This window comes from Cyprinodon tularosa, unplaced genomic scaffold (assembly GCF_016077235.1).
Source record: "Cyprinodon tularosa strain WSP-4 unplaced genomic scaffold, ASM1607723v1 ctg96, whole genome shotgun sequence".
Lineage (NCBI taxonomy): Eukaryota > Metazoa > Chordata > Actinopteri > Cyprinodontiformes > Cyprinodontidae > Cyprinodon > Cyprinodon tularosa.
The window spans coordinates 660,182-688,175 of record NW_024039740.1 but is presented as its reverse complement, the minus strand read 5'-3'; the positions used below and the strand labels follow the sequence as shown (position 1 = coordinate 688,175).

Sequence of the window (27,994 nt, the reverse complement as noted above, 5' to 3'; positions counted from 1 at the left end):
ACAGAACAGCAAAGAATCTTAAAAGCTAGTTTCTAAAACTAAGAAAAGACAGTTGACCTGTTACCACATGAGGTGCAAAAACCATCTGCCGTCCAGATACTGCTCCTTTTTGAAGGCTGCACTGATTGCTGGGATGAGCTCCAGCTGGATTCAATCGGCCTGAGGAGGGAACAGCACACCACAAAGAGCAGCACCTGCCTGCAAAACAATGAGTTATTTTGCATGCCTCTACAATGTAAAATGGTTCTTATTTCAAGAATAAATTGTAGAATATAAAGGTATATAATGAGTGCAAAAGTGGTACACAACACTGACCAGAAATCACAAAACATTTGGCTTCATTTATTCTGTAAACCAGATTCAAATGTATTTTGGTATATTTAATAGATTACAGGGTTTTTATTCAATTATTCCTTTTCTTATCCCTCTTTGTCCGTCTGGAGAAGAGCTGTCATCGTGAAAGAAACATAGCTTTCAATCATAATGCTAATTCCTTCTTTGCAAGGTTTGTTTCTTGACAGTTCAAATTATTACTCATCCAAAAGAGGGTCTAATAAGGTTAGATGATCGGTGTGAGCTCATGTAGTAAATTGCATGTCATACGGTAACTCCTGTTGTTTGCGCTCAGATTAAAACAGAGCAGGGAGATGGGTTCTTTCATTAACTCATAATGAAGGATTGCGCTGATTTCACTAATGAGTTTGTTAGTGATTATGGGAGGACAGCAGCAATTTGTGTGAAATGGCATTCTTTGTCTGCCATGTGACGAGAGAAAAGAGAACAAGTGCCTTTGAAATATTTCTCAGTGTTTCATATATTTTATATATTTAACTCATTGCTTCTAATCTTTCTTTGATTCAAAAAAGTTACAAACCTGAGGAAACAACAGGCCTTCCCTATGAAACATCCTGAGACAGAAGCCGTTTATTAAGTGACCTAAAGGAGGAACAAGGTCTTATTGTTAGGATATCATACTTTTAACAGAAAGGAAACGTCAAACCATTTAAATTGTGTTATCACAAACAGATTTTAATGTATTAACAAACATTCTTAAAAAATCTTGAGTCTAAAAAAAAAAAAATACAACCTTTTCTTCACCTTTACACCTGATGTCATATTTAACAGAGAGCACAGACAAACAAAGGAGTTCCCGTGTTACAGCAGCATTGTACTGGATCCATATTAAGCATGGAGGATTTGTCTCTTTGTAGAGAGTGTATGAAGACCATGTCTGCAGTGAGTTGTTCCAAAGGGATCATCCTTAAATGGCATGTGTGCCAGGCAACAAAAGACACTGTGCAAAATAGGCTTTCTATTTCACAGGCATTGTTTGTTCTGTTGAAGGGAGCTGTTGATAGTTTTGCTGTTATAGACACAAATTCAGCCAAAGGAGAATGCCTTACTTTAGTTCAGCGGGAATTTGTTCTTAAAGAGACAGACGCTTTATAAACCATCACAACTCAGGCGAGTGATTTGTACTTCAGCTACTAAAGTATTTAGCAACATTTAATGGTATTCAAATAGAAATACAGTTTTTGAGTGGTAGCGTAACAGAAAAACACATCTAATGCATAATTTTCTAAGTTTAGAAAAGGTATATATGTTCCATCTGATAGGTGAGCGGTAAAATATGATGTTTAATGCAGAGATATTGAAAAAAAAAAAACAATCCCCTAAGCTTTGGACCTTAAAAATACCAAGACTTTCACCTACACTGACAGGCTGGGCAACTATAGAAATAATAGAAGAAGGAGCCAAATATCTACAATAACTCTAGGGGAGCTGAAGAGATCTGCAGCTCTGCTGCTGGGATCTGTTGACACAAAAACTACAATATTAATCGTGCAGCTGACAAACCTAGGAGGAGAAAGCCATAAGAATTTTAACTTACCCTCTGCCACAAGTCTGGTAGCGACACAGCAAACATAAGAGGTCTGGTCAGATAAGATCCAACTGATTGTTGCTTTTTTCATGCAAAGAGCGACGTGTAAATGAGCATAACCTGCAGAGCAATCTAAAAAAAAACATTGACCTTAAAGCAAAAACAAAGTGGTAGCAACATCATGCTGTGTCGATACTAGGGCTTCCTGAAAAGAACCTTTGACAGCTTACCTTCTAATAAGGCAAGCTCCATAAACATACAGCAAGAGCTATGATGGAATGCTTTAGATCAAATAAGACATTACTCTGGCTAATATAACCCCTAACCTGTGGAGAAAAACTGAAAAGCTGCCAGGATTTATAAAAATATTTATAGATTCTCTCTTTATATTTATACAGTTGAAGCCATTTTGCAAAAAAAGTATGGGACATTTTAGTCTCTAGATGCGAACCGCTGATAGAAAAATACCACCAAAACAGACCACAGCTGTAACCGAGTATGAATATAGATGCACCCAGTGGTCTTCCTTTTTTAGATAGAAATATTTTTTTTTAATATTGTGTTATTTTCTTTTCGCTTAATTGTTATGCACACAATCTAAATTTTCATTGAAATATGTGGCCATAGAATGACAAAATGTGGGAGGGGAAATTTTGATTAAAATGAACAATCAGCACTTTTCTTGTGAGAAAACCTGATTACTTTAATTCTGTTTTTGCCAGAACTTATTATGGATGGCCAGTATTCACTCTCTCAGAGGAAAGATTTACTTACTGAAAATATTTAAACAAAAATGTTACCCACGTGCTATAATTCGTGATATTAAATATACATTAAGATATAAAGATGATTCATAATTAGGCTCTAATTCTCCAAAAAGAAAATGCTTAATACGGGTAAACATTTAGTCTTTCTGTCAGCCTCAGTCAAGAATGAAGCCTTAGGGTGGAAGAAAGGCTGGTAGCACTAATGATGCAGAAAACAGCAAACAGCACACAAGGCCAAGAGAGATGCAAGACTGCCATCCTATGGTGAACGAGGAAACTAAAGTCCCTCCTGTTGAGGCTGCAGACAGTAGGAAATGGCACAGCCGCTAAAAAAGGAGTTATTCTCTGTCCATTGCATTTATTTTATAGGTCGAGCGCAATTCCATAGAGCCGGTTTCTCTTTCTGTATAATGAAGGACTGTGATGGTGCTTTATCACTTGAACATCCTCATCCCCAACATTAGCTCAGATATAATGAGGGTTATTCAGAGGACGGGGGCCCTCTCCGCAGAATGATAAAAGACCCGAGAGTGTGTCTGTGACATGGCATCGGTCATTAGCCTGCCTCACTTTGCCCTTTCATGTATTTCTAAATAAGTGCCTTCCTGTGGGTTTAACAGACCACCTAATCTGCCTACTTAGAGGTATGGGCGAGGAGTGGGAGCCCAGAGAGGTGAATTTCAGGCAGGTAAATGTGCTTATCTGTGCTGTGACATGTTTAGACTCTCTGGTGGAAATTCTGCCACAGGCTTCCAACCCCCGGCAGGTTTCACTGGTGATATAAATTATGGGGGGGATTAGAGTATTTATGTGAAGAATCCTATAAAAGTGGAGCAGTGGCTTTCATAGATGTTACAGCTTTAAATCCCCACAGTAACTCTCTGTGTGCCTTTTTCTTTTAAAGGTTAATGCTGATTTAAGAATTCCCACGGTGTTGGCCTGTCTGATCAATACTTGTAAATATACAGTTCTTTGACGGGAGAGGTAGTCTTATCTCTGTTGCAACCAAGAATAAAAGGCTGGAGCTACAACGAAGGGATTGATTTGAGGATGGGGTGTGAGGGTTATTTTAAAGTGCCAGCATCCAAAAAGGACTAGATTTGAGGCAAAAACAAAAGAGGGAAGAGAGAAGTTCCACATAAAATCAAAGTAGATCCCTACAGCATTGCTTGAGAGATTTCTAAATAAAGTAGAACAAGGTCTGGGGAAAATCAGCTTTTGAACAGATTAGGAAACGGTCCCTAAAGAAAAAACTTTTTTGTCCACTCTGATTTTTACTTAGAAGAGTAATAGAGACTGAAATACAAGCTTCTTACACTACATTTAACTACAGAGAATATTCCCTTTTACATGTGAACATAAAAACGCATGTTCTAATCCTTCACAGCAAAGCTATTTTAAAAATGTCATTATGGTCAGTCTTGCAGGGTGATGTAGTCTACCCCCGTTTTCACACTGTGAAATGAGCTTCACTGACCCAGATGCTCCCTGGGCTTCAGAAATCTGAGCCCTTGATTCGGCTGCTCTTACACAAGTCTGTCATGTGACGGAAGGTTGCGAGGTTAACCGAAAGGCTGGTAAAATATCACCAATCAGAAAAATAAGCCCCCGGCACATTTGTCTCGGGAGTGGGCAATCAAGGCCATACAGAATGAGTAACTGTTGGATTATTTAAATAAAGCACAGACTGGGGCAAAAGAGACAGGAAAAGACGTGTCCTTAAGAGTTAATACAAGTCTATGAGCAGAACATTGTATGAGCTTTGAAAAAAGTATTCCTGTCCCTCAAACTTTTCATCATTTCCAACCACAGACTTTAATGCCTTTTTGGAGTTTTACATGATAGACCAACACATTCCCTTGTTATAGTGGTCGAAGTCCCTGACTGTATGCGGGGAACCTCTGTTCCAACCTCAGTTGCATCAGGAAGGGTATTTTCTGAGTAACTCACAGTGATTTAGTGAGGCAACTCCTGAATAGAGCAGCCAAAACACCACAAATATGGAAATAGACAAACACAAAGTAAAGAACTATTGTGAAGTGGTGGAAAAATGTTGTCATGTATTCGCCTCCCTTAAATTTACCTGATTAGCAAATCAATTATGAAGGAAACACCTGTGCAGTGTAAGTCTTTTGGGGAATGTCTCCCATAGTTTCCACATAAAGAAATAAAATTTGCCATTTCTTTTTCCAAAAACGGAAGCGGCCCATTGTGTTTATAGCAATTGTGACAAGTGAATATTTAATTGTTGCCAAAGAGTCACAACTGCATTATAGACTTTGACATCACCAGTCTATCACATGCTAATGTTTCTGTTCCTGCTCTAGTTGTATATTTACACTGCAAAATACAGAAATCTAGTATTCTTAAAATAAGTGCTTTTTTTTCTTGAACTGAGCAGGTAAGTGAGACTTCTCCCTGTACACAAATAAATGTGCTCAGTAGGACCAGCGTGAAACTCCTGAAGTTTGGAGATCACTGCTGTTGATGTGTTGTTGCTCATGCATAGTGTGGACCATGTCTGAATGCACCTTTCCTCTATCCCCAACCAAAAAAGAGTGACTAACATCTCTGCCAACCCCCCACATCCTGTTCAGAACTACCATCAGGTTGCTGCTACTAAGAGCTAATGGCAAAAACAAACCGTCAGACATAGTTTCTCTGCTGAATAAAATGAACACCTCTCAGGTATGGTAGTCAGAATAATTAAGTCTGTTGCACTATTTCAACCTGTTTTTCCCCTTCTATGGAGAAAAAAAATAAAGATTGGTTACATATGAAAACTTGAACATGCTTCTATTTTTTTTACATTTTCTTGCTACATATTGTGGTTGTTTAAATTGAGTTGTGAGCGATTCTGATTCAAATGACCGAACTCTAAATGCACCCACCAGGAGAGGGCGATGTGCACCACCAGGCTTAATGGTGGAAAATGATTGTATTTTATTTACTGAAGCATTGTTTCAATAATAAGGCATGGATACAATTATAAAATGTATCAAACAACTTAATTTAAATGAATAAAAAAGGAGTTAAGTAATAATGAAAAACATTTATTTTGCAGTTTTCCTTCTGCATGGAGACTGAATATTCACAGTAGATTACATAAAACAAAGAAGGCAGTAGGTAGAAATTTGTCACTATAGCACTTGATTAGATGAGAGTTATGAGGCAAAGCTTTGCTTAAAGACACAGTAAGGTAGTGTAGATTAGACTGTTAGGACACATGGTGTACTAATATTGCTGACTTGAAGTTAGTTCGGCACAAAACCCCTTCAATTAAAATGCAATGATGATAATGTCATTAAAACTTAAGGGAAAGACTGATTTCTTGCAATTGAACTATTTGAATATTTAATGAAGATTGTCAACAAAATGTCTGAAGACATCTCTTTAAAGGAAATGTGATAAGTAAATAACCCAGAAAGGTGAGAGTACGTAACTGCGGTCTCATGCAAAAAATTCAGATTAGCTCTCTTCCTTTTGTGACTCCAAGATAACCTAAAATTAACTAGTAAATAAAATCACATACAAGCCCATAACATTAATTAATGAGCTTTTCAGTCATCCCTAAAGATTTATTTTTGTAGCTTCTTGCCTGGAGAACATCAAAGCATTTCTGGGATTGACTTTTCCTAATCCTGTCAGGGCAGGAAAGAGGGAGAGAAAAAAAAAATAACGAGAAGTGAAATGTGAAATAACTCTGTTTGGCAACAACTCCTCTAATTGCATTCCACTACCTCAAGAATCATCTATGGACATAAAGGTCAGAGTCTTGAGAAAAAATAAAACTTCTTACACAGTCTAAGAAAAATAAGAATCATTTGAAGTGTTCATCAATTCTAACATAGTAGAGTTGGAAAGATAAGAACAGATAAAATGGCTGACACCCATGTTTGCTTTGCAGAGCATTGTCACTACGAATAAACACACAGCAGCATGATAGTTCCTTGCAGTTTAGATACAGAAAGGGATCTGCACCTCTGAATAACAAACAAAATTCATATGAACTTTATAGTGGGTGGGAATGGCTTCAGAAATTAAACACAATGTTTATTTACGGTCAAACATAGTAAAATAGTTCTGCATTAAATGGGAGAATTTCTTGAGCAGCATAGTTAGTGTCACTGGCAGCTTGATCATTAGCTTAGTGTTAGCCATCAAGCACTGCAGTCTAAGTCACAGTAACAACAGTGGTCATTTTCCAGTAAGACATCCAAAAATCTGAGATTTACTAAGTAAAATTGGCAACAAAGTGGTTGAGATTGTTGTAGACACTAATCTATAACAGGCTATTACAAAAATAACTATCAATTTCCCATTTTAAGGACAATGGAAAACATTTGCTTTGTTCCCCCAGCAAATACAGTTATGTGTTGTGGCTTTGATTTAGGTCCATGAGGAGCTCAGAGTAAACAGCACCTCTCTCTGAAACTCTTCTTACTCTTCTTGTTCTTTCCTTTTCCGTTTTTGTCCTTGTTTTCAGTCATTTTCTTGCCTCGCACTTCACGCATTAAATCGAAGAATGCCTGGTGAGAAAACAAGGAGCTTGTTTACTTTTTACTTTGATCCAAAATCAAACTTGAGTTTGAATTCATATTATTATTCAGTACTGTACATAATTTATAGATCAGATTTGAGGGGTTGTTGATAATGGTTTCCATCATATATAGTTTGCTGATTTTTTTTCTTTTTTCCCTGTCATCTTGAGAACAACAACTTTTGAGTGACTGAACCTGGCAGATCAGGGGCTTCTGTAAAGTCAGTTTGCTTTATTTTGTTTGTTTGTTTGTTGTTAAGCATTTCTACTCATGAAAAAGGGAAAAAAAGATGGTTGCTAATTATTTAACTGTTTAAGTAGCTGTATTTTCAACCTGTTAAGTTAAACTATTAGAAAGATGTCTGCTAAACAGCTGACAGAAGGCTGGCTACCTGAGTGTGCAGCCTTACTTATAAACCAGCTAATCAGCTAGTTATTATTGTCTAACTCTATAAAGATGTAAAATAATCCATACTGAGAACTTGTCAAAGGCTTGAATAGGTGGATTTAGATTCTTCACACCCTATGGAGAACATTAGGGAGGAATTTAACAAACCTTTACATTATTTAGTTGGATAAACAAGCACATAACCTTGCAATCATTGAACTGGCTAAGAAGCAGGATTACTGCAGAAAGATCTCATCAGAAGAGCCTTTGGTTGCATAATCTAACTCTACATACCACAGGCGAGCTGTAGCAAGTCTACAGATTCTTGTATAAACTGACCTCACCGATATCAGATCTGATTTTATTCACAGCAAAACTTTTCCTTCTACATATAAAACTTTGGCATGTTTCTGTTCAATAAATGCTTTATGTGTTCAGTGGCACCTTATCCACGTTGGCTCTAGTTTTGGCAGATGTCTCAACATACTGGACCCCCCACTCCTCTGCCTTCCCACGGCCCTCGTCCAGAGACACCTGCCGACGATCCTCCAGGTCTGACTTGTTGCCAACCAGCAGGAGAGGAATCTTGTCCTCCTCTGCCTTCACCCGCAGGATCTGCTCCCTGCAATCACACGGCAGATTCCCGATAAAAAGTTGAAATATTTTTACATTTCTTATCCATCGTACAAAATGATAAAAATGTTCAATGGTGGCATTTACATTGCACAATGTAAATATCTAACGTTTTATAGCATGTTTTTAATTGGAGCAAGGCATATATTTGAGTCAGTTATTTTAGACTAACACAGAAACAAAGCCAAGAAACGAATCCTGCATCGTACTTGTCCAGAAAAATGACATGATCAAGTAGGAGGAAAAATGTAATTGAATCATTTCACTGATCACAGTCATTACCAATACAGCAAGATGTAATCTAATTTACATCTCATCAAAGTCGTGGACTTTCAACAGATGCCACATTTACATGCTTGCCTCATTGCATCATTACCTGAACTCATCAATGGCACTGAAGGACTCTTGCTCTGTGATGGAGAAAACCAGCAGGAAGCCCTCCCCGCTGCGAAAATAATTATCCCTGATAGCAGCATAGTCCTCCTGGCCAGCTGTGTCCAGAATGTCTATTTGGACTTCCTCCCCATCCAGCACAACCTTCCTTCTGTAGCTGTCTGCCTTGGTGGGCTCATAGTCCTCCACAAACTGGGGATGAAAAGATTAAAACCATTTGTCTTTGCTGTTTTGAAGGGCGAAAGACACAAAAAATGTTCATGTTCTTTGCAAGGATACAGCTTATGAGCCGATAATCTGGTTTACTTTACTTGATTACCTCTATTAATAAGATTTTTCCTTTCTTTTCTTTTTTTAATAAAAAAAAATCTGCACAGTTAGGCATACAATCAATAAATTACTGAGTAGTGGCATAACGGTTTGAGCTGAGAAGATGTTATCATGGAGCAGCAAAGTTAACTGCAGAAAAACTAATATCATTGGAATGCACCAAGTAGCAATGATAAAAACATCTTTATTATTACTGTAGGACCTTTTTTGCTGCAATTAAAACTTCTAGTCTTTTAAGGTTACATCTCTAGCAGCTTTAAACATGTAAAGACAATCATTTTACACATCTTCACAAAATTCAACTTGAGAAAAAACAAATTTAGGTGTTGCAACAGATTCTCAGCTGAAGCTAGGTCTGGACTTTGACTAGGCTACTAAAACACATAAATATGCCTCGGTCTAAACCGTTCTACGCTGGTTCTGACACCATACGTCTTTGTCCTTCTGGAAAATGAAGATCCATTCTAAACCTTAAATATTTTACAGTCATATTTTCCAATCCTTCCCTCACATTTAGCTCCATCTATTTTCTCATCAATTCTGACCAACTCCGTCACATGACACTGAAGTTTTTCAAGCAGCATTAGTTTTTTGCAACTCAGCCGTTTGCACCAAGATCAACAAGTTTACTTATGGTCAGGATTTTAGCTAGCAATGCGTATGAGCACACCTTGTACGCCATTTACTAAAAATAATAGAAATTGATCTCAGAATGTATGGCTTTGGAACGCCCTAATCTTCCCCTGTAATATGGTGGAATATCTACTGTATCTAATGTACCTACAGACAACTTCATCCACGGGAACAAGCACGCTGCGCTGTTTGCGAGCAGGTACGCCTAAAACTTTGAAAAGTATACGAAAACGTATTTTTTTTAAAGGATTTTTTGTTCTTTGGGACAATAATGTCCATGGAATGGTGGAAAAGACAACAGCTAACGTAAATGATAACTGGGGAGGTGATCAGTACTAAATTTGTAGCAAATGTCAAACAGATTTCGGTTCTTCAAGATAATTTAAGTCTTTATTTCCAAAAGATCGATAAATGGATGTTGTTTGTGGATAACAGTGCGCTTATTTTGCCCTTTGGACGTTTACAACTGGTATAACTGCCCTTCGATGCAACACACCTGCTTGTGTAAAACATCAGCTTAGGTTTAAAAAATGTACTAAGATACATGAAAATGAGACAACTAAGTTTCAGAATTAGTTTCACTGTCTGTTGTATTCTAAAGAGTGAAGATACACAGAAATAAAAGCAGTCCTGGAACTTTCTCCTCTCTTGGTTTTCAGATTGTCGTTGTTCAACGTGTTGTATCTATCAAGTTTCACCTTTAGCAGTAAATCTAAGTTACACTTTCTGATTGTTTGAATTAACCTACGAAACATAATATTGTACCTAAAAATTATCTCATGTCTTCCTTATGAACTTTCTGTCTCTAGTCAAACACACATATTTTCCATAATCAGTGTTGGAACAAAGACAAAAAAAGTTGGCTGCATTCCACCTAAAAATGCAGGAAAAACGTTTCAGAGCATCTAAATATCAAAAATTTCCAGGATAGGACTTCCCTAAAAGATGTGACCCACATGTGTAAACCCTATGAAAGATTCCTAGCTTAAAGCCTGCTTATGGTCTTATCTAATTAGTATATTTTACCACAAATTTCCTGCAAAAGAAAGAAAAATCTGTTTTGTCTGAATAAGTTCACAGTTATCAGAATAAAAAAATACTAATCTAGAACACACAATGTTATAGATTCATATTATTCAAATGTAGTGTTGACTCGCAGCTCTTAAGAGCTTTTTTAAAGATTCTCCTTCGTGGGGGTTTTAGGACACCCTTCCATCTCATGTTAACAGCTTTTCCCAGGAGCTCAATTAACCAAAGGGAATAGATGGTGCGTAAAGCATGTCTCTGTAGCATCAACTCACCTCGTCGTACATAAATTGCAGCGTGAGTGCGGACTTCCCAACACCTCCACTTCCCACCATTATCACCTTGTGCAGTGCCAGAGAGCTCTGGTTTTTACCTTTATTGGCAGCCATCACTTTATTTTCCTTTGTGTCCTTCTTACACACTCAAACACATGTGCACACTCGCACACACAGCCACACACACATGCACACACGCGCCGCCGACCTGTGAATGACAAGAGAGGAAACTTAACGGCGGATCACATCAGTAAGGAGGGAAGTCGGGAGAAGCGGATGGACAGATGGCAGTCGTTGCTTAACGGCCCTTGCATTGACAGTAGCACACTGTGCCAAGGCTCTAGGCTGAGATCCAACAAATCTTGAATCTTAACCCCAACCGCCCTCTTTAAACTGCCAAATTGCCAACTCATGAATCTGAGAACTTTATAAAGTTGGCCATCAAAAGGTCAGTGAAATTGATCAGGAGTAATGAAGCCGTCATTCTCATAGTAAGACTGAATTTACGAAAGCATTAAAACAGAGCATCATGTGCTAGACCCATTAAAAAAAAAAGAAAAATGGGTCGCTGGCCATCTATCTGCTTTATAAGGGCCCTGCCCTCAGTGGGTTAAAGCTCAGAGTCAATTGGTTTTTCCTCGACTTCAGTATCTTCCATTCCTGTCAGATATAACTTTTAAACAGAGTACTGAACTGACTCCCCTACAGATGCTTCAAATGTCTCACACTGGACTGGAATTTTAATGGAAATCATTTTAAATGTGTCAAATATGCGAAGGGCATGTCTCCATAAACGTCATGAGTACAGCTGGATACAAGCCTTACTTTACATGAGTTTCTTGTTTACTACTAGAGGTCGGCCATTTCATTACATCTTTTAACCCCTGTTACCTGCTGTCTGTTTATTTCCCAATTACGGTTCCTATTTTAAAGACTTAAATTGCAGAGAACTGTTAATCTTTTAGTCTTTTTTCCAAGTAAAGTTTATTTTGCATAATATATATATATATATATATATATATATATATATATATATATATATAGTAGGGATCGAACCGTTCGGTTCGACTGTCTCGGTTTGATTCGCGTGTGTTGCGTTCGGTTCATGCGCTGCTCCTTTTTCTCATAGGCGAAATGTTCACACTCCAGAGCAGAAGGTGGCGGTACTGCAACCAAAGCCAACCACCAGTAGTAAACAAGAAGAAGAAGCGAAGCAGCGTAGCCGGGTGTAGCAGAAAAAAATCAGTTGTTGTGGAGAATTGTGTGGGTATGGCGAGTGGGAAAGAACAGGAGTTGGAAGACGTGCCAGCAGCACTTTACAGGTCTGCTGTATGGGACCAATTTGCATTTAGAGTGACCTACGATGACGGCGGAAAGAAAGTTGTGGATAAAAGTGCAACAGTGTGCAAGCATTGTGCAACACGTGTTGTACTATACAAGACAAAATAGATTTTCCTAACAATTTACATATGCCGAAACGTGACCACGGAACCGTGAACCGAACCGTGGGTTTTGTGAACCGTTCCACCCCTAATATATAGACTGTTAATGTACATCTTCTGTGGTCTAATGGAAGTTTTTCCTCAATGCATGGGAAGATTTGTTTTCCTTACTTTGGATTTCTGTTACCACTGCCATCTATCTCAGTGCTTCTAATACAAACTGAGCCATCCAACAACGGTATGCAGCCAACAAAACAATCAAAACAAAAATAGTAGAGTATAAAAAAACACAAGGACCGTTCTGTAGTCAAATGTCTGCTTCAAAACAAAATCCTTCTGGATCTTAATAATGTAAGACATCCCCCCCTCATTCGTTTATTCGCTTATCTTTTTTACATTTCCTCTCTCCTTGCAAAGACAGATCATTCCCTCCTCCCGGGATGTCATGCTAATGGCGGCACCGAGTTGATTCATAGCCATATTCTTAATCTGCTCCTCCCTAACAGTAAATATTTCTGCTTCAGACCAGCGTTACAACTGCATGTACTCCTTTCAACAGACAAGGCTGAGAGGAGATAATCTTCCTTAAAAAAAATGAAACCTTTGAATTCCTACTTAAAACTCATTACACAGAGAATCAAGACTTAAAAAATCTACAAAACCTAACCAAAGAAGTGTAAATGTGCTTCTTAAGAACACATTTAATGAATAAAAAAATGAATATCTGATGTTACAGAGGAAAATATTGAGGATGTGGCATCTGGTTCTACTCCCCTAATCAGAGAATGAAGCCTGACCTATGCTCTTCCTGTCTTTGTTATCCTAAACAAGGCTAGTAAAATAGCTGATAGGAAGGATACCCTCACAAACACATTTACTCACCTTCTGATGGAACTTGCAGAAATCAGCACTTATGTATACGGGTCATCATTTCAATTATTCACATGTAACCCACTTCTTTGTGGAAAGGCACAGATGGTTAAACTAAGAAGGAACTAGCGTTCTACTGCAAACGATGAAACCCTTAGCCTTATATGCTTGGTCTTTGAAAATCTCAAAGTCAAGATAAAGTAAGATTTTGGCATGACCCAAATGCCTGGTACAAGCCCTTTTAAGAGGATCAGTGGTTGTGAAAAGAGAGGAGTGCAACAAGCTGCTTTGGTTGCTAAGCTTCCCAAAAAAAAATAGATGAGACCAGTGCAATGTGAACTGCAGAAATGCATTAAAGAGTCCTAAATTAAATTACCCCCGCTTCCACATGTGCTCACGTTAAGACATGGTCGAGGGAGGACCAACTTCTACAGAATTCACACTAACAGTAAGAAATACTAACAGCTAAGAATAAATCTAAAAATATTTTATACTTGTGCACCACTTTGCTATAAGTGTTCCTTTATCATTCGGTCAGCACAAGAAGATTGCACAATAAAAGCCATTAAATACCACATAGGACCGAAACATCAGATTCTTTGGATCTTAAAATGGTTCAAACTGATTCACTTTTTGTTTTTTTAGGTATCCAGATATCTTCACTGGATATATTCTGCAATGGGTGAGAACACAGAGAAGATAAGGTATATTTGGTTCTCACTTTGGTGCATTTAATATAATTATGTTTTAATTAACCTATCTAAGTTAATATACACAGCCCAGTAACTGATCTAATGTATGTAATGACTAGTATGCGCTCTTATTTTATGGATGCTCATAAATATATTAACCTTTTTAGGCCTTCTTGAAAATCTAATCCATCTTTAGTGAGTAGATTTGAAAATTCAGATGATGTGATCGTTTAGTTGCCTTTTGGTGTGATTTCTTTAAACTGACTGCAGTGTGACTCTGGCGTCTGACCAACATAGAACCTGCTGAAGTCCAACTTTGCTGGTTGGCTATCCTCTCACTAAGGCAGTATAAATGCTCTCACTGATAATAATGGGAGTGTATTTCCTGCAGGGTACGCAGCTGAGCTGGGTGTATTGTAAATTAGACAAATTTCTATTTGTAGCTTCTCTCCTTTAACCCATCCAATGACACTTTTAACTTTGGGAATATGGAGTAAAGTTAGCAGCTCACTTCATCTTCAAAGATGGAAAACTAAAATAAATACTAAAATACTAACTAGGTGACTAATTTAAGCCAAAGGGTTACCATAAAATCTCTAAATGACTTCTTACCAATAAACCACCTTGCTTTCCTTCTTGCATTCATCCGTCACTCATGCTATATCACTAAACTAAACAGCAAATTAAGCTTTTAAGGAATTACCTTCAGAAATAAGAAGGATAAACTTGGCTCCCAGCTTCCTTTACCAAAAAAAAATTACCTGGCTGACTTACAGTAATGAGGGAATCGGAGGAATGGGTAAGACCTTCTGTGGCCCCAGTCTATGACTTGTTTATCAGGTTGCAACAAACAATGCATAATTTAAACATGATGCCCTCCAGGCAGCTTTACAGAAATGTGTACGGTTCTTCATACATAGCTGTTAGAACAGTCACTGCCTGTGGAGACCAGGAAATGATTTACTATACTCAAAAAGACAGTCGCAGCAAGGAGCTCTTTTTTGCCCTTCAATGCATACTAACAACTCTTAGCTTGCGGGAGTGTACAGAGAGGCCTTTGACAAAACTGGGCAACTGGGACTTTAAATCCTCCCTGTGTCAGAACCCCCCCCCCCAAAAAAAATAAAATAAAACACGCAACATGTAGGCTGCTTTTCTATTTCAAACAAATCTATCTAAAACCCATCCTGCCGTGGCTTTATGTGGAAATATCTACAAGGTAAAATTTATTTGATGTCTGAATTGTTCCTATTAATTTGCTAAAATCTTTTCCAAAATCAAACGATAATACCTTTTCATAATATGTTTTTTTATTTGGATCTAATACTGAAGGATTCAGGTAATAATGTCTAAAAAGAAAAATTAAAATGATGATTTGTGTTCAGGTGTTCATACTTGTGTAATCTAATGTGCCAAACATACCTTTAGGACTTGTGACACAAAAGAGTAAAATTTGTTTCCTCTGACCTTTCATCACTGTTTCACATGCATCACAGAGACTTTATCTACATTTGGATGTTTTTCTTCAGAATAAAAGATCCTGCTTTGAGATGCAATGCTCCCCCCCTTCTCCTGATAGATAATGCTAAAAATGACATCCCTATGATGCTTTGGTATCTCTTTGACATGACATTTGCAGTGATAAGAAACAAAACAAAACAGCTTTTTTGAGCTAAATTTTTTCTAACACACTATAAAGATTCAGAAATCATACAGTTAATCACTACCTATGGGTAGGGCTAAACCATCATGGTTCAGAATTAAAGCATAAGTAGCATTTAAAACAATGCTCTACTACTCTAGATGCTGGATGTAATGATCACTGACAAGAATGTAAACGACTTTCTATCATTCAGATTACATTTTATCTAGTGTTTAACAATGGAAGAATGTAGGATGCATTATAGTAGTTTAACAATGTAGTTCTATCCTAACCTTGTCCCAGGAAAGAAACACAACAAGGGAAATTGATTTATTGAAAAAGTTTAACAAACTTACAGTAGGTGGCAATAAGGTGACTGTTAGGTTAATCGGTTTCTGTAAATTGTGTGCATAGTTTCATGTCTTTGCGAGTTCTGTGTTGCTCTGCGACAGACTGTAGACCTGTTCAGAGTGCACTCTGTCTTTCACCCAGCATCAGCGTATCCCTGGATGGATGGACGGTCTGTCAGAGGAATGCAGCTGAGAATCAAAGAGCTCCTACATACATGCGTCATTTATAATGTTGTATTTTGGAGATATAAAGTCTCTAATGTAATGGATATTAGCAAAGCACAATTTTCCAATATGGGAAAATGCATATAGATCTGCAGAACATGTGCAAAGCACCTTGGTCAGCCTCAATCTTATTAGATGTATGTCAAGAGGTTTAACTTAGCGCTCGAAATAAATCCCATACCTTATTTTAAGAAGGTTCAATTACATTTTGCACTAAATGTTTACATGTGTTAAAAGACTAAACTTTGCTTCTTGTTATTCATAGAAAAGCACAATTAAATGCTTTATAGACAATTTAATTATGCATAAAGGGATCATTTTGCTAATCATATTTTAGATTAAAAAAAAAAACCTATAAGCTTAGAATTATCAAGACAGGCGACCCGAGGAGGCTTATTTAATGAGCCATTAACATCATTTATTTATTATTTACATTTATTTTTTCCCCTCCAAATAGTGTGCTCTAATCAAATCAACAATCCACTTTATTTTATGCAGTTTGTTTAGATGCCCCCCTTTCATTTTGCCACTTTTTTAAAAAGTATGAATTAAAACATGTTTGAAATGTAGGAGCAATCTGACAGTGAGTGAGCTCTACATCACAGCACTGCCTACTTTCTCATTACCAATCATAATATCTAAGTACCAGCAAACACAGTCCAGACTTTTAATTTAATCAGGGGATTATAAGTCTTAGAAATTCCCTGGATTGTAGTAAAACAACAACAGCAACAACAAAAAGAGTGATTTGCATTCATTGAGTGGAGCACCAGGTTGTTGTGCAAATTCAAACTTCTGTTTTGGGTTTGAGCTTTTACATAAATATGTGCATGCACACCCACAAATCTGAGTAGAGACCACCCACTCATTGCTGGTCAGTAAAAGGGTGGCATTGATTATAAAGTATATATTCCGAGAGTGAGAATAAATCAGCATTAGAGCCAACTGACCGAGGAAACTGAGGAGAGTGATAGGAGGGATTGCTGCTGCATTGTATATGAAGTATCATCTGGTACGTATCCATCTATTGGGGGAGTGGCAGCCTAATGGTTAGGGCATTGCACTTGGAATCCAGAGGTTCTGAAATTGAGCCCAATTCCCAGACTGCCCTTCTGGGTCCCTGAGCAAAACCCTTTACCCCAAAGCACAATGGCAGCCCACTGCTCCCCAAAGGGGTGCATTAAATGCAGAGAGGGAATTTCGGTGCTCTTTACTTGTGACAGTTTAATGACAATAAAAGCTGGCAAAAAAAAAAAGAAAAATCTTTCGTATATATTTTTTCAAAATAAAAGGAATAACTATATGCTGTATCCTAGTCATGGAATTATAATTAATTTAAAGCATATTTAAAAGTAGAGCTCCGTTTCTGTCCCTAACAGAGCGGCTGAAACTGCTATAGCTTTAAAAAAGTGAATGTTTTTTAAATGTAAATTTACATAGCTTGTTCCTCTTTGTAGTGAGAAACAGGATGTTAAGCTTCATATTACCAGCCCGTTACATCCCCATCCACTGTAACTATATATTAAAGAAGGCTGCTGTCATGAACAGAAAATAACTGAAGCAGAACGGAGTTCACAGTATGTCAAATAACCCAAGTGTCAGAATCAACAAACCATCTTTAGTCATCTAGTAAGTCACACTAAAGAAAAGGGTCTGCAATGTATGTCAACAGTCAGATGTGGCTCTTTGGACAAAAATGATCAAGAACTGAGCAGCATTTTTAAATATACAGAAAAGAGAATTATAGTAAGGTTTTATGGACAGAATGTATCAGTAATGGTGAAAGAAATTTAAGGTACTGTTTTTTACTGGTATTATTTCAATTAGTAATTGGATAGCCAAAGGTTCCTTAAAGAAGAAATTAAACCTGGTGAAACTAAAACTTTTCCACTTTAAGAGTTCTGGATAGAGCATATTGACAGATAAAACGTTTTCTTTTACACTAAATGAAAAACGTTTTCATATTTTGGTTTAACTGCTGCTATAAATGGGTCACTATTGTCAGCTAAAGGCATGCTTTACAGTCTCTATACTGCAGTAAACGATTAATCAATTACTAAATTAGTTGGTGATTATTTCAATAATCGATTAACCACGATCAGCTGTTTCAGCCATAATAAAAAAAAATATATATAGATATATTTTCTTTTTTCTAATAAAAATAAAACTGGTTAGGGAACTAAAAATGGATGTCACTGTTACTAGAAGTGTTCAATAAAGCTTTTCAAAAAAAAAAATTAATTATGGTCTCTGTTTTATTAATTTGTTGAGCCACATCATCAAGGTGAAGGTAGGCAAGAAACAACAGTTCACTACTATTAACAATTTATACCACTTGGAAATGTCTCAAACCTGAATGTCTTTAGGTAAAAGAAAAAAAAAGAACTCCTGAAAAATCAGAAATGGGCTGTTCACACTGCTGGAAAAAGTCAGATAGGGGTCACGTACTGGAATAGAGATCCAATTTGTGAATTTGCCTGTTATGTGCACATAAACGTTGTGGCCATCTAAATGTAACCAGGTTTTAACTTCCTATTCAAATCAGGAAGTTAGTTGTTGGACCACATAAGGCAGCAACTATACTAGCAACATGTCAAACCTAATCCCAAGGTTAAAAAAAAAAATGTACCTTTCCCCATGACAGCTTCCTGTAGACAGTCCTCCCGGTGGCAGAGTATGAGATCAATAGAAATAGAAATGACAGGATGATAATACTGTTTCAGCGTCATTCATCTGATACCGGCCCCAGAGCAGATATCTGGGGTATCAGATTGGTGAATCTCCACCACTACACTAAATAAGTACTTAAATTTCAGTACTTGTTGATACAAAATTAAGTCTTAAAAAATTTTGATCACATTCTCTGAAATGCTTAGCACATAAAAAGATTTTAACTCTGAAACAAGAACATCTGAGATACAACAGAAGGCTTTTTTACGCCACTCTTGACAGTTGTAGCCAAGGTTGATTTTATGATTCATTAATGATCTTTGTCAAACACAAAGTTTGTAATGGTTAGAGTATTGTGCTCTCAAAAGTTAGCCATATGCTCCATCGCTGACATTTAAAAATAATATGAAAGGTGAAAGACTTCACAACAAACCTGTGATAAACACAGGCTGCATGAGAGCTAAAAAAAGAAGAGAAAGGAGGCCAAAAGGAGCACAGGGAAGTTCTTCTGTTTTATCATTAGGAGCTATCAGCCTGTCATGGTATGTGACTGATCTGAGATTGTTCGTTTACTTTTGGAAACCTCTGAGTTAAGGAAAGGTTCTACACTGGCTAGTGATACAGAAGGAGAGAACAATTTCAAGAAACCCTAGAGAAAACATTGATTTCCAACAAAAGCTGCTAAAAGCACTAATCCTTTATCTTAAAGGTATAGAGGATTGTGTGGTGTAGAGGATTTTTGGGGATTTTTTTTAAAGAACCGTCCTTTCCACATTTAAACGCCTGTTAAACGTGTGTGAGAGCATGCACGAGTGCACTTCTCCTCGTGCACGCTATATTTAAAAGTTGCTGTTTGCATCGCTCATACAAGCTAACTTTCTAGAAGATTTACAATTTTTCCACTATCAGACTCACCACCGTTAATTGAAAATGGGGACCATGTAGGACTGCCTTACCTAATCATATCACCAGAATGATTGACAAGTAGGAGGACCACTTATTTTGATGATCCACCTGGAAAAAGAACGTCCTCCACTATACCTTTAAAAAAAAAAAAGTAATAACGTGTCTTGCAGCTACTACTTTCTCACAGAAACAGTTTAGTCTCCTAAAATAAATAATCAGGACATCTTACAGCTAAAAGGCTATAAGACAATTGTTATACTATTAGTCAATTTTTTGCCTTTTTTTATTTTAGAGAGGAAACCAAAAATCAGAAAACAAAAATGATGATTGTAGCAGCAAAACTAAACTTTGAAACAAGAAGAAAACATTTTGATTATTGATCTCTTGTCAGTAGGTGGCATCTCAGAACAGACTACATTTACTCTGCTAAACTAATTAATCACACAAAAGCAGGATCATCTGAGAGGCTGGTCTGAATTAAACTGTCCTGAATGCTGATTTATGATCCCACCTGCAGCTGGCAACGTCCCCACAATCAGATAAAACCAACCGGGGCATACGTTGAGACTAGTTCTAGATAGGATCTAAGTTTACAAGAAAATGATAAATTCACCCACTACTTCATTAGGTATGCCAGTTTATTTTATTTTTAGCAAATCAGTGAACAAAAGGCATATGGTGAAGACATCGTGCTAAGGTGTTAAGTGAGCAACAGAAAAAGGAAGTCAAATGGTTTAAGGGACTTTGAATGTGGCATAGTTGTTGCTAGATGGGCCGGTCAACATATGTGTCTGACACTGATATCCTTCCAGTCTACTGATAATGGTTAGAAAAAACTGATAATATCCAATGAGCTGCATTTTTGATAAAAGAAAAAGCATTGTTCTTCTCAGAGAATAATGGGCCCGGCCCTTTAATCCAGTAGAAAGGCAACAGTAGCTCAAACAGATAATAGTTACAACAATTTATCCCACAATTAATGTATAACTTGCATATATTTTGTGGGAGAGATTTTTCTAGGCACAGTTTAGATTCCTTTGTAGCAGCTAAGGAATGTTAAAACTATCTGAAAAATGTTTCCATCCCATCAGTAGTATACCCATCTTCTGATGACTAAAGGCTGATTTATACTTCGAAACTATTGGGGTTTATATAGAAATGAGAAATGAGTCAATCTAATTTAATGCCTTTTTAATGCTCTTAGAAATAATTCTAATGCCATCAACATGTACCCATGATTTATATGTATAAAAACACGGAAAAATCCTTTGTCATTTCTACCGTCGACGGGCTGCAGCCATGTTCCGAAATTCTTCGTTTTCCAGACACTTTTGTTGAAATTTGCATTTTTGCCCCTTCTCTAGTTTTTTCTTCGCCTGAAGATTCTTATCCGAACATACGGATTTACGATCAACCGGAAGCAGTTCCACGCAAATATATCCCAATATAATATATCTGGTGATTTTTTTTTTTATGCCAAGATAATCGCCTTTTTAATGAATTTTAATGCCAATCAAGGCCTTAATTAAAAAAATAATAATTTAATTATATCCCTCTGTTGTCTTACAAACTTGCCCCCACTTCATAACCCCCTCGACCGTATCTAGACCCACAGGTAGGTCATGATTGTCCCTCTTGCGTCGTTGCGTGGAATAACATAGCACAGACCACGCTTTAAAATGGAGCACAAATCAAAAATGTCTGCATCATACCTGCGACAAGCTCACTGAGACACACTGCTGCAGGAGTATAACAGGCCTTTAATTCTCTAGTACGATAATTCACCATTTTATACAGCTTTAATCCTCACAAACATAATAGGGGTTTATTTTTATTCTTTTAACTTCGACCATCGTCAGATCCAAGTGAAATGGCTTCAATTGGGATGTGGAGGGATGTGCTGCAAATAAATCCGAGGAAAATAAAGCCTTTAGAAATGTATTAAATCATTGGTAAATCTGCTAATCTGGTAGCACATTTACCCATTAAACTGGCTTATGAGTGTATATCAAATACATGTTAAAAAGCTTTACCACTAATGTGGCCAACTGCATTATCAAGGCTCTGAGACATAAAAGTGATAACACACCAAGGAGTTTCTGTATTTATAAAGCTCTTTCAGAAACTCAGAAATGTGGAGATGGTGGGGCTAGAATGTGAGCCAACCAGACTGAATCTTAGGAGAAGCGAAGGGGGAAAAAAAATGTCCTGTCATGCTCTGACAAGTTACAGTGTTAAAGAACAACAGTAAACAGAGGACTGCGAAACCTACAGTAAGCAGCGTTAAGATAGCACAGTTGTTAAACCAAAAAATATAAAGTTTTAAATTAAATAACAGTTTAGATTAAATAGCCAATAGAAGAAATTGAAAATAGTGCCAATTATATGTGAAAATGCCTGGACAAAGTTTTTAGGTTATGGCAATAACCTAAAAATAAATAAATAAATCAATCAAACAACAACACACAAACCTAAAACAACAGGTAGACTTAAAGATTAGCACATTTACATAATCCATAACTATGACTTTTGCTTTTTATCTGTGACAGAGTGTTGGGTAAAAACAACTTTTGATATAAAATCACAAATAAAAGTATTAAGAAAATACTCTGCAAAAGCTTTTTAAAAGCCAGGCCAAGCCCTGCAAGACTGCTGAGCAATTCCTAAGCTGGTTACCATGAAAATGCTGTGAATGTGCTGGGCTCAGCATTCTGTTCACGAGTTGTTTATGGGAAGGATGACTCAATGCAGATCCTAAAACAACAAGTTTTTGCAGCAGGTTGCCCAGAAAGGATGTACAAATTTCACTTCCCCTAAACCCATAATAAACCTGTCACTACTAATGAGATGGAAGAAGTGTTTGTTGCTTTGCCAGCACCCTCCACCCTCTTTCTCACATTTAAAAACAGGCAGAGCACAAACCATCATCTATACACAACACTGTTTATATATAAACAACCCCCTGCCAACTGGCTAAACTGACTGTGACTCCATCCGCCATGGATCTCTGTAATTCAACATCATTTTAGACAGGTAAAAGTGAACAATATAAAAAATACAGACAGCTTAGAGTGGTGTCTTATAGACTGGGTCAAATTACATAGCCTGAAGATACAAACAGATGTTCAACATCAGCTAGAGGCTACTTTGGGTGGGTCTTCCTCTCAGAGCCAAAACTTTACAGCAGTTAAGAGTTAATACAGCAGTTCCTGATAGGAGAAACTGTTGTTCAACTTAACTCTCGGAAAACGTACAAGTTAGTGGAGATTTAACAAAATGAATAGAAAAGGAGGTATACTTGAGCTTTTATCGGTATATAAAAAAAAAAGCTTCAAAAAACGTTCTGTTAACTTCTATTTGAGCCATTCAAAATAAGCACAGGTCGAGGGAAATTGAGTTATCAGTTTTATCAGTGTTGTTTTACTAAAAATCGAGTTTTATGATTAGGAAAAGAGTTTGCAAACCATCACAACACACACATTACATTATTGTAGACCGATTTCCCGTTAAATGGTCAGCATTTCCAGACTCCACTCAGCCTTTCTAAATAAAGGTAATATGGTGTCATTTTTATGGGCTATACTATTAATTACATAGTTACGCTTTACTTAAATAAGAAGATGTTGACGCCTTACCGAAGTTCCTATTTTCTCCCTCGGTGGATGATATCTAGCCGAAAGCTTTCAGAGCACAGACCTACGGATTGGTTTACAAACCGCTCCCGTAACAAAGCCCCACCTTACGGAAGTAAAAACAACACATGACAGGAAGTGACGTAATGTCCTTGCGCCCCGTAAAAGTTTTTTTTTTTTTTTTGTACGTTAGAAAGTGTACAAAAGCAATTTTTGAGATCACAGTTGTTTATAAAATTACGAGAATGAAACCAAACCCAAATGTACGGAAGAGGATTAGGGCCACTGAAAAACCAAAAAAAAGTTAACTGATTTTTACATTTTATTTCAGTATAATATGAGAAAAAAGTCAAACTTCTGAATTTAATCTTAGAATTCTGAGTTGTTGCTCAGAATTCCGACTTTTTTCTCTGAATTCTGACTTTAATCTCAGTATTCCGACTTTTTGCTCAAATTCCCACTTTTTTCTAAGAATTCTGACTTTAATCTCAGAATTCCGACTTTTTTCGCATAATTCTGACTTTAACCTCAGAATTCTACGACGGAGTATTAGGGCCACACATGAAGAGAAAAAATATTTTTGCCATGACGAGATTAAACTTGACATGTCGACTTTAATTTCGACATGTCGACTTTAAACTCAACATTTTGAGAATAAAGTTGAAATGTCATGTTGAGTTTAATCTCGCCCTGTCGACTTTAAACTCGCCATTTCGAGAATAAAGTTGAAATGTCATGTTGAGTTTAATCTCGACGTGTCGACAATAAAGTTTAAATTAGTTCAAGAGAGCCAACCGCTGCACAGGATACATGCACAGAATCCTATACAGTTGCAGCACGTCAAAGACTACCTTCACTCTTAAAACGCAGACTGCAGCTGTGGAGCGCGGTTGCTCTTTACTCCAAACTTTGGAATGTCGAGATTAAAGTCGCCACGATATATCAACTTTATTGTCGAAATGGCGAGTTTAAAGTCGACACGTCGAGATTAAACTCAACATGACATTTCAACTTTATTCTCAAAATGTTGAGTTTAATGTCGACATGTCGACTTTAAAGTCGACATGTCGAGTTTAATCTCGTCATGGCAAAAATATTTTTTTCTCTTCATGTGTGGCCCTAATACTCCGTCGTAGAATTCTGACTTTTTGTTCAGAATAACGAATTTTTTTCTCAGAATTCTGATTTTAATCTCAGAAATCCAACTTTTTTCTCAGAGGTCTAACTTTTTTTCTCAGAATTCTGACTTTAATCTCAGTATTCCAACTTTTTGCCCAGAATTCCGACTTTTTTCTCAGAATTCTGACTTTAATCTCAGAAATCCAACTTTTTTCTCAGAGGTCTAACTTTTTTTCTCAGAATTCTGACTTTAATCTCAGAGTTTTGGATCTTAATGTAGATGGGCACCATGAAGGAAGAGATGTGGGAGCACTCAGCTTCACTGACAAAGATGTGAGTTGTTTGGGAGGGCCAGTGACACATTGGTGGGAAATGACGAAATTAGGCAACTTTTTACGTGCCAGAGGGGTCCCCGGTGATGTTCCTTCATTAATGGAGCAGCAGAAGGTCATTAAAACAAAAGAGCTAGTCTCTAAAACAGACATGGCTACAGCTTGATGTTAACATGTTTGTTAGCTGTCAGAATTCAGAGAAAAAAGTCAGAATTCTGACTTTCTTTTTTCCCATATTAGACTGAAATAATATTTAAAAATTTGTTAACTTTTTTTTATTTTTTTCAGTGGCCCTAATCCTCTTGCCTACAATTGACATAACTTTAAACAGACCAAAAGATTAAAAGGAGCTTGTGACCAAATCTCATGAGCCCTGTTTTTTTTTTTTTTTATCTTAAAATGTGTTTTTTTTTCTTTGATATAAACATTTTATTCCTTTTCACATTATTTCGACTGAACTGCTTAATAATCAACTCAAAATGTCAAAAATCGTTGCAATTTTAGAGGCTGATGATCTGATAAGACCCTTTGTGCAACAGAAAAAGTAGACCTTTCACTGGAAGGCGGTCCAGTTTACAAAACAGAATCAAGCAATCCTGCAAAATTTTTCCCCTAAATGTAATTTAGACCATCTAAATGTAAAACATTTCACTCAACAGTGTTGCTGCAAGGCGCTTATAAAAACTTCTAAGGAGTGTTCCTACTAGTATAAAAAACAGCAAAATGTGTTTTTGTCTGGAAAATGAAAAACAATAAAAATAAATTTTTAATGTAATTAAAAGTTTTAAGGCACTTAAACTGTTAGTACAGTACCAGCTGTCAAAAATTACAATGAATTGGAAATTGTTGCATTTTAGCCTAATATGGTCTCAAAATTAAATGCGGCAATATAGTCATAACTTGATCTTTTAAGAAAGATCACATTAGGAATGAAGTATATTCGTGTAATTTAAGAAAGATTGGCAATCCAATGTTTAAAACAGCTTCAAAAGAGGTAGCTAGTCATCTCAAAGTTGAACATTTTTATTCTCATATTTTCTTCTCACTTATAAAGCCTTAAATGGCCAAGCTCCATCTAATATCAGAGATATGATTGTTCCTTATGTTCCTAAATGAGCACTTTACTCTCAATCTGCAGGTTTACTAGTGGTTCCTAGAATTTCTAAAAGTAAAATGGGAGGCAGAACTTTTAGTTATCAGGCTCCTCTCCTGTGGAACCAACTACCAGTTTTGGTCCGTGAGGCAGACACCCTGTCTACTTTTAAGGGTAGGCTTAAAACTTTTCTTTTTGATAAAGCTTAAATTTTAACACGCAAACACTGCAATCCAAAGCGATCTTCTTTAGACCTGGCTGTGTTATGGGTTATCGTCCTTCCATAAAGTGAGCCTCTGCCCCAGCTTAAAGTATTTTGCAAGAGCTTAAATTTTTCCTACTTCCCTACATTTAGTTCCATTAATCCTCTCATCTACTTAGCAAGAGAAACGTATCACCACAGCACAATACTGCCACCGCCATATCTAATAGCTGTTCAATCATTTGTCCAGTGTGTTCTTTGTGATGCAGTTTATACAATATTGATATTTAACAAACCTCTGATACTTTCTGAAAATGGATGCATTTATACTGATGTGATTTACCAACAATAGAAGGCAGCTGCACTTACCTCAGAAGTAGAGGAGATACAAATGCCAACCATTTATTACTTTTCAGATTCAGAAAACCTGTGGAAACTGAACATCAGGTTCTGTCACTCCACAATTGTTCTGAAGAAGAGTGAAAGAGTCAGGACTGAATCTTAAAAGCCCCCTGCAGTACCTCTGTGACCCCCATGCGACTTGGGTGCTAACATTAGGCTCCAATGAACAATAATTAAGTTTTTTTTTGTTGCAATTTGGGGCCATTACACTGTTTGGATTTAGATTTATTCAAATTACCTGTTTTAAAATCTGTGATTCATGTATATGTCCAAATAATGAAGGGTTAAGCTAAAAACAGCGGTCTTAAAGCACAGTAAGTGAACATCTTTTACATCATTTTTTGTTATTTAAAAAAAGAAACACCCTAGAAATCATGCTTTTATTGATAGACATTTTAAGACCCATTACGACTCAGTCTAAGGACCAAAATTTAGTCTGAGTTTAGTTTTTTAGATACCAAACCAACAATAAAAAGTCCCTTTTATCTGAGTTTGGGTGTTTTCATTCATGTCAGAAAATAAATCATAAATGGTAAAACGGTGTGATTTGGTACAAGAAATTAAGCATATCAAAAATACCTTCATGTAAAGATGATTAATTCTTCACAAATAAAGTAACATTTCATTTCTTTTTATGTAAAACAAAGGAACAAAATCTGGAAGAAAAAAAAAGTGTTTTCACAAATTTCTTCATTTCATACTTGTCAAGACAAGTAAAATGATAAAAATCAAATTCTATTCTTTCCCACAATGTATAGAAATCCTGGAGAATCACAACCCTATAACTAAAATATAAACAAAGAAGAAAAAGTTCAGTTGCTAAAAGTAGTAATAAAAGGCAATAGAATTGTTCCCAGCCCCAAACTTTCTGTTCAGTTAGATTTATTTAAAGGGAACATCATAGCAGTACAGGCTTATGTTTTCTTCCTACTCACAAAGCCTCCTTTATACCAATAGAACACCATGCAGTTAAAATACTGATATGACTCAAGAGGAACCATTTATTTTACAGTCATATGCTATCAAAACGGGAACCATTATTTACTCTAAAATGCTATTAGAACAAGAAACAATTTGGTTTCAGTCGTTGTCTGGCGGGAAATTCATGGCTGAGGGAAGTAAAGATAGTCTTCCTGCACCGATGCAGCACTAATGCTGCCATATATCCTCAGGAGCTTAAAAAATGTTAAACTTACATCTAAGCAACTCATAACCACATACATTCTCAGTTGGATTTTTACGGAGGAAACGGTGAATGTAACTCAATAATATGCTGGGTTTTAGATTAACGATCTTACTGTACTGACATTCTTCATTTCTTATCTACACCCTAAAAGCTCTTTACTATTCAGTAGACTTCACATATAAGATGCTCACTTTATGGGATTTAGGGAAAAAAGGACTTAAATAACCACGACTAAATCTGGATAAGGTCACATGTCCAAAGAAAATAAGTAGCGTCATTACTGATAAACTGCTTTTTTCTTTGGCAAGGAATAAAAAAAAAACTGCTAAGCTTCCGGATGCCCCCATTACTTTTGAAAAACATA

The 27,994-nt window shown here is 36.7% G+C and overlaps 1 protein-coding gene across 1 annotated transcript; it reads right to left on the bottom strand.

The window, feature by feature from the left end:
* Positions 1–5,684: 5,684 nt before the first annotated feature.
* Positions 5,685–23,422, bottom strand: ralba (v-ral simian leukemia viral oncogene homolog Ba (ras related)). The gene is made up of 5 exons (XM_038275472.1): positions 23,300–23,422; positions 10,868–11,075; positions 8,587–8,795; positions 8,022–8,199; positions 5,685–7,178 (listed from the first exon to the last, which is right to left on the bottom strand). The coding sequence occupies exons 2-5, from the start codon at positions 10,979–10,981 to the stop codon at positions 7,056–7,058; spliced, it is 624 nt and encodes a 207-aa protein (XP_038131400.1). The 5' UTR covers positions 10,982–11,075; positions 23,300–23,422; the 3' UTR covers positions 5,685–7,055.
* Between the last annotated feature and the right edge of the window lie 4,572 nt (positions 23,423–27,994).

Coding starts and splice junctions, on each gene's coding strand:
- ralba (XM_038275472.1), bottom strand. CDS start 10,981: ATGGCTGCCAATAAAGGTAAAAACCAGAGCTCTCTGGCACTGCACAAG. Junction 8,200..8,586: donor AGTGCCATTGATGAGTTCAG/GTAATGATGCAA, acceptor GTGTGATTGCAG/GGAGCAGATCCTGCGGGTGA. Junction 7,179..8,021: donor CTAGAGCCAACGTGGATAAG/GTGCCACTGAAC, acceptor TTTTCTCACCAG/GCATTCTTCGATTTAATGCG.